General features: G+C 48.8%; 1 protein-coding gene across 1 annotated transcript; it reads right to left on the bottom strand.

Annotated features, from left to right (window-relative positions):
* Positions 1 to 3,930: 3,930 nt before the first annotated feature.
* Positions 3,931 to 9,904, bottom strand: dmac2l (distal membrane arm assembly component 2 like). The gene is made up of 5 exons (XM_052485608.1): positions 9,803 to 9,904; positions 8,897 to 9,016; positions 8,468 to 8,676; positions 4,697 to 4,868; positions 3,931 to 4,471 (listed from the first exon to the last, which is right to left on the bottom strand). The coding sequence occupies exons 2-5, from the start codon at positions 9,004 to 9,006 to the stop codon at positions 4,357 to 4,359; spliced, it is 606 nt and encodes a 201-aa protein (XP_052341568.1). The 5' UTR covers positions 9,007 to 9,016; positions 9,803 to 9,904; the 3' UTR covers positions 3,931 to 4,356.
* Positions 9,905 to 9,919: the final 15 nt, after the last annotated feature.

Below are 9,919 nucleotides of genomic sequence, written 5' to 3'. Positions count from 1 at the left end.
ATGTGAATACACAGAGAGATAGCGTGACAAGAGCCTGAGACCCATCGTTGTGCCATTCATCCGCTCCCATCACCTCATGTTAATGTTAATATGTCACCAGGATCTGTACACAATTCCTGGAGGCTGAAATTGTCTCAGTTCTTCCATGACCTGCACACTCACCAGACATGTCACCCACTGAGCATGTTTGGGATGCTCTGGATCGACGTGTACGACAGCGTGTTCCAGTTCCCGCCCAATATCCAGCAACCTCACACACAGCCATTGAAGAGGAGGTGGGGACAACATTCCACAGGCCATTGAAGAGGAGGTGGGGACAACATTCCACAGGCCATTGAAGAGGAGTGGGACAACATTCCACAGGCCATTGAAGAGGAGTGGGACAACATTCCACAGGCCATTGAAGAGGAGTGGGACAACATTCCACAGGCCATTGAAGAGGAGTGGGACAACATTCCACAGGCCATTGAAGAGGAGGTGGGGACAACATTCCACAGCCATTGAAGAGGAGGTGGGGACAACATTCCACAGGCCATTGAAGAGGAGTGGGACAACATTCCACAGGCCATTGAAGAGGAGTGGGACAACATTCCACAGGCCATTGAAGAGGAGGTGGGGACAACATTCCACAGGCCATTGAAGAGGAGTGGGACAACATTCCACAGGCCATTGAAGAGGAGGTGGGGACAACATTCCACAGGCCATTGAAGAGGAGGTGGGGACAACATTCCACAGGCCATTGAAGAGGAGGTGGGGACAACATTCCACAGCCATTGAAGAGGAGGTGGGGACAACATTCCACAGCCATTGAAGAGGAGTGGGACAACATTCCACAGGCCATTGAAGAGGAGTGGGACAACATTCCACAGGCCATTGAAGAGGAGGTGGGGACAACATTCCACAGCCATTGAAGAGGAGTGGGACAACATTCCACAGGCCATTGAAGAGGAGTGGGACAACATTCCACAGGCCATTGAAGAGGAGGTGGGGACAACATTCCACAGCCATTGAAGAGGAGGTGGGGACAACATTCCACAGCCATTGAAGAGGAGGTGGGGACAACATTCCACAGCCATTGAAGAGGAGTGGGACAACATTCCACAGGCCATTGAAGAGGAGTGGGACAACATTCCACAGGCCATTGAAGAGGAGTGGGACAACATTCCACAGGCCATTGAAGAGGAGTGGGACAACATTCCACAGGCCATTGAAGAGGAGGTGGGGACAACATTCCACAGCCATTGAAGAGGAGTGGGACAACATTCCACAGGCCATTGAAGAGGAGTGGGACAACATTCCACAGCCATTGAAGAGGAGGTGGGGACAACATTCCACAGCCATTGAAGAGGAGTGGGACAACATTCCACAGGCCATTGAAGAGGAGGGGACAACATTCCACAGGCCATTGAAGAGGAGGTGGGGACAACATTCCACAGCCATTGAAGAGGAGTGGGACAACATTCCACAGGCCATTGAAGAGGAGTGGGACAACATTCCACAGGCCATTGAAGAGGAGGTGGGGACAACATTCCACAGGCCATTGAAGAGGAGTGGGACAACATTCCACAGGCCATTGAAGAGGAGTGGGACAACATTCCACAGGCCATTGAAGAGGAGGTGGGGACAACATTCCACAGGCCATTGAAGAGGAGTGGGACAACATTCCACAGGCCATTGAAGAGGAGTGGGACAACATTCCACAGCCATTGAAGAGGAGTGGGACAACATTCCACAGGCCATTGAAGAGGAGTGGGACAACATTCCACAGGCCATTGAAGAGGAGTGGGACAACATTCCACAGCCATTGAAGAGGAGTGGGACAACATTCCACAGGCCATTGAAGAGGAGGTGGGGACAACATTCCACAGGCCATTGAAGAGGAGTGGGACAACATTCCACAGGCCATTGAAGAGGAGGTGGGGACAACATTCCACAGGCCATTGAAGAGGAGTGGGACAACATTCCACAGGCCATTGAAGAGGAGTGGGACAACATTCCACAGGCCATTGAAGAGGAGGTGGGGACAACATTCCACAGGCCATTGAAGAGGAGTGGGACAACATTCCACAGGCCATTGAAGAGGAGGTGGGGACAACATTCCACAGGCCATTGAAGAGGAGGTGGGGACAACATTCCACAGCCATTGAAGAGGAGTGGGACAACATTCCACAGGCCATTGAAGAGGAGTGGGACAACATTCCACAGGCCATTGAAGAGGAGGTGGGGACAACATTCCACAGCCATTGAAGAGGAGTGGGACAACATTCCACAGGCCATTGAAGAGGAGGGGACAACATTCCACAGCCATTGAAGAGGAGGGGACAACATTCCACAGGCCATTGAAGAGGAGGTGGGGACAACATTCCACAGGCCATTGAAGAGGAGTTTAACATTCCACAGGCCATTGAAGAGGAGGTGGGGACAACATTCCACAGGCCATTGAAGAGGAGTGGGACAACATTCCACAGGCCATTGAAGAGGAGTGGGACAACATTCCACAGGCCATTGAAGAGGAGGTGGGGACAACATTCCACAGGCCATTGAAGAGGAGTGGGACAACATTCCACAGGCCATTGAAGAGGAGGTGGGGACAACATTCCACAGGCCATTGAAGAGGAGTGGGACAACATTCCACAGGCCATTGAAGAGGAGTGGGACAACATTCCACAGGCCATTGAAGAGGAGGTGGGGACAACATTCCACAGGCCATTGAAGAGGAGTGGGACAACATTCCACAGGCCATTGAAGAGGAGGTGGGGACAACATTCCACAGGCCATTGAAGAGGAGTGGGACAACATTCCACAGGCCATTGAAGAGGAGTGGGACAACATTCCACAGGCCATTGAAGAGGAGGTGGGGACAACATTCCACAGGCCATTGAAGAGGAGTGGGACAACATTCCACAGGCCATTGAAGAGGAGGTGGGGACAACATTCCACAGGCCATTGAAGAGGAGTGGGACAACATTCCACAGGCCATTGAAGAGGAGTGGGACAACATTCCACAGGCCATTGAAGAGGAGGTGGGGACAACATTCCACAGGCCATTGAAGAGGAGTGGGACAACATTCCACAGCCATTGAAGAGGAGTTTCCACAGCCATTGAAGAGGAGTGGGACAACATTCCACAGCCATTGAAGAGGAGGTGGGGACAACATTCCACAGGCCATTGAAGAGGAGGTGGGGACAACATTCCACAGGCCACCAATCAACAGCCTGATCACCTCTACGTGAAGGAGGTGTGTCGTGCTGCATTAGGCAAATGGTGGGTCGCACCAGGTTTCTGACCCAATTCACAACTTTTATTTTTTTAAAGGTTTCGGTGACCACCATTCATATTTAATCCATAGATTAGAGCCTAATTAATTAATTTACATTTGGACCGATTTCCTTATATGAACTGTAACTAAAATAGTTGCGTTCGGTATAAAATGTAATTTCTGATGGAGCCGACAGCTCTTACTGAGGATGCAGTCGCCGCAAACATTACCTTCTGAATTTAAAGCCCACTAACGCGGAAATTCCACTTTACGGATTAAAAATAGAGCCCGAAAAACATTTATATTTAAAACAGAGTAATGATTCAAATCAAATACACTGCTGTCAGAAGACCAGAAGAGATAAGGACTTCTAGGTGTGTAACTATTGGACATGTCACAAAATGCCAAATTAAATAAATAATATAATATAATAATATATGCCATTTAGCAGACGCTTTTATCCAAAGCGACTTACAGTCATGTGTGCATACATTCTACGTATGGGTGGTCCCGGGATCGAACCCACTACCCTGGCGTTACAAGCGCCATGCTCTACCAACTGAGCTACAGAAGGACCACATGTTACAAAATGCCAAATTAAATAAATCATTTATAAAACTAAATGAATCAATTCAATGAAATCCTCAGCCTTGTTACAGTCTATGTACTTTTTTAATCAAGTCATATTTAATAAACATTAATTAAGGAAAACAATTCCTGTCATACTTCTGTTTTGGAGTCAATACAAACCAAGTCCAGTTGAAAACATGTTGCGATAATAATCTAATTCGTCCCGTGTCCCACTAGCCTGGTCCCAGATGTGTTTGTGCAGTCTTGCCAACTCCTATGGTCATGCCGATGACCATAACCCATAGGAGGCCATGGCGAGACGCCACTAACAGATCTGGGACCAGGGTCGTATTCACTAGAAACCAAACAGGGGGAGAGAAACAAAAAGGGGGGGGACCAAAACGGCGAGTCAAATTTTCATTGCAAAACACTTTACTAATGTGCTACAATGTGTTGCTACAAGACAACGTGCATCTTCTGGTCGTCATGACACTACCCACTGTGCCGGACTGGTCCTCTGTGGTTGTCAGACCAGGTCCAGCTCTATGTCCAGCCCAGGTAGAGCTGTCTGGAGTCTCTCTACGGTCTTCTCCTTCTCTACCACGCCTGGCAGATCGCTGAGGTACAGATGCTCTAGACTCCTGGGAGATAGTGTGTATATTTAGTTTGACTAATATAGTCAAGTCACCATGGAGACCGGTCATGAGAAAAGCCTTGTGCCGGAAGGTCAACATGTAAACAGCCTCCGTTATAACCCCACTTGCTGTTTGTTTCTATAGCTTCAATATCCACAGATTTTTAACTCCTTGGCATATAGTACAGCCACACTACCATAATGATGTTGCCAGGCACAGTAGCAGACCCACCTGAGTTTATGCAGGGAGATGATACCCTTGTCAGTCACATTGCCACAGGAGACCACCTCCATCTTGTACAGGCTGGCCTGTAGGTTCTCTATGGTGCTTATTCTCTCCAAGCAGGCATCCTCTATGTACATACTCTTGTTGAGTTTGAGCTCTTCGACATGCTCTAGTCCATCTAGGGAAGGGAAACATACTTCTAATTTTAGCAGCTTGGTCCCAGATCTGATTGTGCTAGGTTGCCAACTCTTATGGTCGGTATGGAGCAGGAAAGCCTAGTGGTTAGGGGGGGCAGAAAGCCTAGTGGTTAGAGGGGGGAGGCAGAAAGCCTAGTGGTTAGAGGGGGGAGGCAGAAAGCCTAGTGGTTAGGGGGGGGAGGCAGAAAGCCTAGTGGTTAGAGGGGGGGGGCAGAAAGCCTAGGGGTTAGAGGGGGAGGCAGGAAGCCTAGTGGTTAGAGGGGGGAGGCAGAAAGCCTAGTGGTTAAGCCCTAGTGGTTAGAGGGGGAGGCAGGAAGCCTAGTAGTTAGTTGGTTAGAGGGGGAGGCAGAAAGCCTAGTGGTTAGAGGGGGAGGCAGAAAGCCTAGTGGTTAGAGGGGGAGGCAGAAAGCCTAGTGGTTAGAGGGGGAGGCAGGAAGCCTAGTGGTTGGGGGAGGCAGGAAGCCTAGTGGTTAGGGGGGAGGCAGGAAGCCTAGTGGTTAGGGGGAGGCAGAAAGCCTAGTGGTTAGAGGGGAGGCAGGAAGCCTAGTGGTTAGAGGGGGAGGCAGAAAGCCTAGTGGTTAGAGGGGAGGCAGGAAGCCTAGTGGTTAGAGGGGGAGGCAGGAAGCCTAGTGGTTAGAGGGGGAGGCAGAAAGCCTAGTGGTTAGAGGGGGAGGCAGAAAGCCTAGTGGTTAGAGGGGAGGCAGGAAGCCTAGTGGTTGGGGGAGGCCCTAGGGGAGGCAGGAAGCCTGGGTTAGGGGGGGCAGAAAGCCTAGTGGTTAGAGGGGGAGGCAGGAAGCCTAGTGGTTAGAGGGGGAGGCAGAAAGCCTAGTGGTTAGGGGGGAGGCAGGAAGCCTAGTGGTTAGAGGGGGAGGCAGGAAGCCTAGTGGTTAGAGGGGGGGAGGCAGAAAGCCTAGTGGTTAGAGGGGAGGCAGAAAGCCTGAGTGGTTAGGGGGAGGCAGGAAGCCTAGGGTTAGGGGGAGGCAGGAAGCCTAGTGGTTAGGGGGAGGCAGGAAGCCTAGTGGTTAGGGGGAGGCAGGTAGCCTAGTGGTTAGGGGAGGCAGAAAGCCTAGTGGTTAGAGGGGGAGGCAGGAAGCCTAGTGGTTAGGGGGAGGCAGGAAGCCTAGTGGTTAGAGCGTTGGGCCAGTAAGGTTGCTAGATCGAATCCCCCAAGCTGACAAGGTACAAATCTGTCGTTTGCCCCTGAGCAAGGCAGTTAACCCACTGTTCCTAGGTCGTAATGGTAAATAAGAATTTGTTCTTAACAGACTTGCCTAGTTAAATAAATGGTTAAATAAATCAAATACATTGTCATGACAACAAGTCACAGGATGTTGCAATACAGCATAAACATGCCAGACCAGGCTATAGAGGTTTCTCTGAGCCCAGTGTTAAGCATGCCAGACCAGGCTATAGGGGTTTCTCTGAGCCCAGTGTTAAGCATGCCAGACCAGGCTATAGAGGTTTCTCTGAGCCCAGTGTTAAGCATGCCAGACCAGGCTATAGAGGTTTCTCTGAGCCCAGTGTTAAGCATGCCAGACCAGGCTATAGGGGTTTCTCTGAGCCCAGTGTTAAGCATGCCAGACCAGGCTATAGAGGTTTCTCTGAGCCCAGTGTTAAGCATGCCAGACCAGGCTATAGAGGTTTCTCTGAGCCCAGTGCTAAGCATGCCAGACCAGACTATAGAGGTTTCTCTGAGCACAGTGCTAAGCATGCCAGACCAGGCTATAGAGGTTTCTCTGAGCCCAGTGCTAAGCATGCCAGACCAGGCTATAGAGGTTTCTCTGAGCCCAGTGCTAGCCAGACCAGGCTTTTCTCTGAGCCCAGTGTTAAGCATGCCAGACCAGGCTATAGAGGTTTCTCTGAGCCCAGTGCTAAGCATGCCAGACCAGGCTATAGAGGGCTCCATAGAGGTTTCTCTGAGCCCAGTGTTAAGCATGCCAGACCAGGCTATAGAGGTTTCTCTGAGCCCAGTGCTAAGCATGCCAGACCAGGCTATAGAGGTTTCTCTGAGCCCAGTGCTAAGCATGCCAGACCAAGCTATAGAGGTTTCTCTGAGCCCAGTGCTAAGCATGCCAGACCAGGCTATAGAGGGTTCCATAGAGGTTTCTCTGAGCCCAGTGTTAAGCATGCCAGACCAGGCTATAGAGGTTTCTCTGAGCCCAGTGCTAAGCATGCCAGACCAGGCTATAGAGGTTTCTCTGAGCCCAGTGCTAAGCATGCCAGACCAGGCTATAGAGGTTTCTCTGAGCCCAGTGCTAAGCATGCCAGACCAGGCTATAGAGGTTTCTCTGAGCCCAGTGCTAAGCCAGACCAGGCTATAGAGGTTTCTCTGAGCCCAGTGCTAAGCATGCCAGACCAAGCTATAGAGGTTTCTCTGAGCCCAGTGTTAAGCATGCCAGACCAGGCTATAGAGTTTCTCTGAGCCCAGTGCTAAGCATGCCAGACCAGGCTATAGAGGATTCTCTGAGCCCAGTGTTAAGCATGCCAGACCAGGCTATAGAGGTTTCTCTGAGCCCAGTGCTAAGCATGCCAGACCAGGCTATAGAGGGCTCCATAGAGGTTTCTCTGAGCCCAGTGTTAAGCATGCCAGACCAGGCTATAGAGGTTTCTCTGAGCCCAGTGCTAAGCATGCCAGACCAGGCTATAGAGGTTTTTCTGAGCCCAGTGCCATGCCAGACCAAGCTATAGAGGTTTCTCTGAGCCCAGTGCTAAGCATGCCAGACCAGGCTATAGAGGGTTCCATAGAGGTTTCTCTGAGCCCAGTGTTAAGCATGCCAGACCAGGCTATAGAGGTTTCTCTGAGCCCAGTGCTAAGCATGCCAGACCAGGCTATAGAGGTTTCTCTGAGCCCAGTGCTAAGCATGCCAGACCAGGCTATAGAGGTTTCTCTGAGCCCATTGCTAAGCATGCCAGACCAGGCTATAGAGGTTTCTCTGAGCCCATTGCTAAGCATGCCAGACCAGGCTATAGAGGTTTCTCTGAGCCCAGTGTTAAGCATGCCAGACCAGGCTATAGAGGTTTCTCTGAGCCCATTGCTAAGCATGCCAGACCAGGCCGGGCAGGGTGACAGACAGTGTTCTCAGTCTCTCTTTCTGGTGTAAAACATCCTGCTCTCTTGCGTCACTCTTCAGGTAAACAGTCTGGAAGACACTAACTTTCACCCTCACCTCTTAACACGTCCAGGTGTCGGATTGTATGGGACTCGCTGAACATTATTACAGCTAGCCATTTGGAACTGAAATCTATTTCTTGTTAAAAATACAGAATGACAGCATTCTATTCACCCCGAGGGCTTGCAATGATTAAATTAAAAGTGAATAATTGATATAATGGAAGACTGTCTTTTAATAAATAGATTTGTATTTAGTCAAAGTCACTAGAACAAGACATTCGTGTCTTGTGTCAGATTGTAAACACGAAATTGAGTTGCTGCTCAGCATAATCACGATATCTGGTTCTGAGAATAGTGAGACCTCTGCCACAGGGTTTCACCTCACCGTTGAGGCGATAGAGAGACACACGAACACCAAAAAAAAAAAAAAAAGTTTTGGAGATCGGAAGGCTGCATTGGATAACGTACCCAGGTGATCGAAGCCTTTGTACATGATACAGGAGTCGGTGGCGTCGATGCCCTGGATCTTGTATCGTCCCAGAGGGCCGGTGGGCAGGCCGTTGTAGTCGTGTTGCCAACGGTCGAACCCCTGGAACCTCACCTTGGCACCGCACCTTGTCAGCCACTCTGCAGCAGCACGGTCTGGGCCCACCGCCTTGATACGCTCATAGTCAACTCTGGTGACAAGAATGCAACTATTGGTAATACATTATTACAAATACATAATGAATATAGGTCATTACTACCTCAGCTTATTGTGGTCCACTGAGTAAACTATTAGTACATTACTAATCTATCACTCTGGATAAGAGTGTCTGATAAAATGGAAAATATTCTGTTGGCTAAGGTGTAAAATATTAGATGCTGTTGATCAGGACTGATGATTGTTTCACTCACTTGTTGAAGACAGCATTGAGCCATCCCCAGAACGGTCTGCTGCCCTCGTGTGACAGAGTTTTCTGTGAGGAAAGAACGGCCTGCAGTGCTGGCTTGGACAGCAGCCTCATATCTTCAGGTCTAAAAGACATTACATTGTATTATAATAAAGCGACAGCAGCCTCATATCTTCAGGTCTAAAAGACATTACATTGTATTATAATAAAGCGACAGCAGCCTCATATCTTCAGGTCTGAAAGACATTACATTGTATTATAATAAAGCGACAGCAGCCTCATATCTTCAGGTCTGAAAGACATTACATTGTATTATAATAAAGCGACAGCAGCCTCATATCTTCAGGTCTAAAAGACATTACATTGTATTATAATAAAGCGACAGCAGCCTCATATCTTCAGGTCTGAAAGACATTACATTGTATTATAATAAAGCGACAGCAGCCTCATATCTTCAGGTCTGAAAGATATTACATTGTATTATAATAAAGCGACAGCAGCTTCATATCTTCAGGTCTGAAAGACATTACATTGTATTATATTACTGCGACAGCAGCTTCATACCGTGTAATGTCTTTCAGACCTGAACATGTACGTTGAGGGGTGTCATCTCCAATGTAAAGACTGATGGGCTTTTAAAATGCGTGTCACTCATTTAGAATGATGTCTAAACACTGAATCACGTTGCTTTGATCCAGACAGACAGATTAGCTAAATTAATCCTCGAGCAACTGTGTTACAAAGCATTACTTAATAGCTGCAGACAGTAACCAATGGACGTAGGATAATGCAGCATCAAGCAAGACACAAATAAAGAAAATTTGCTTAAAACACAAAACGTTCTAAGTAATCAAGATGTGTGAGATTTTATTCGTTGAGGTATTTGTTAACAAGCTGATAATTCACTTACCTTGTCAGTTCGCTACTGTATTTACATGATGAAAATGTCTGCAGAGTTCTGACCTTTAACCCGTTACGTACAAGAGACGCGCCTTGCCATTGGCTCCTCAAAGTGGGTGAAGGGTCA

The sequence above is a fragment of the Oncorhynchus keta genome, chromosome 29, assembly GCF_023373465.1.
Source record: "Oncorhynchus keta strain PuntledgeMale-10-30-2019 chromosome 29, Oket_V2, whole genome shotgun sequence".
NCBI lineage: Eukaryota > Metazoa > Chordata > Actinopteri > Salmoniformes > Salmonidae > Oncorhynchus > Oncorhynchus keta.
The sequence above is the reverse complement of the archived record's forward strand: the minus strand, read 5'-3'. Positions and strand labels throughout refer to the sequence as shown.

What these genes read in the sequence shown, in the direction of transcription:
- dmac2l (XM_052485608.1), bottom strand. Translation starts at nt 9,006, where the DNA reads ATGAGGCTGCTGTCCAAGCCAGCACTGCAGGCCGTTCTTTCCTCACAG. An exon ending in CTCAATGCTGTCTTCAACAA is followed by an intron (nt 8,677 to 8,896) that starts GTGAGTGAAACA and finishes TCTTGTCACCAG; the next exon opens with AGTTGACTATGAGCGTATCA. An exon ending in CAAAGGCTTCGATCACCTGG is followed by an intron (nt 4,869 to 8,467) that starts GTACGTTATCCA and finishes TCCCTTCCCTAG; the next exon opens with ATGGACTAGAGCATGTCGAA.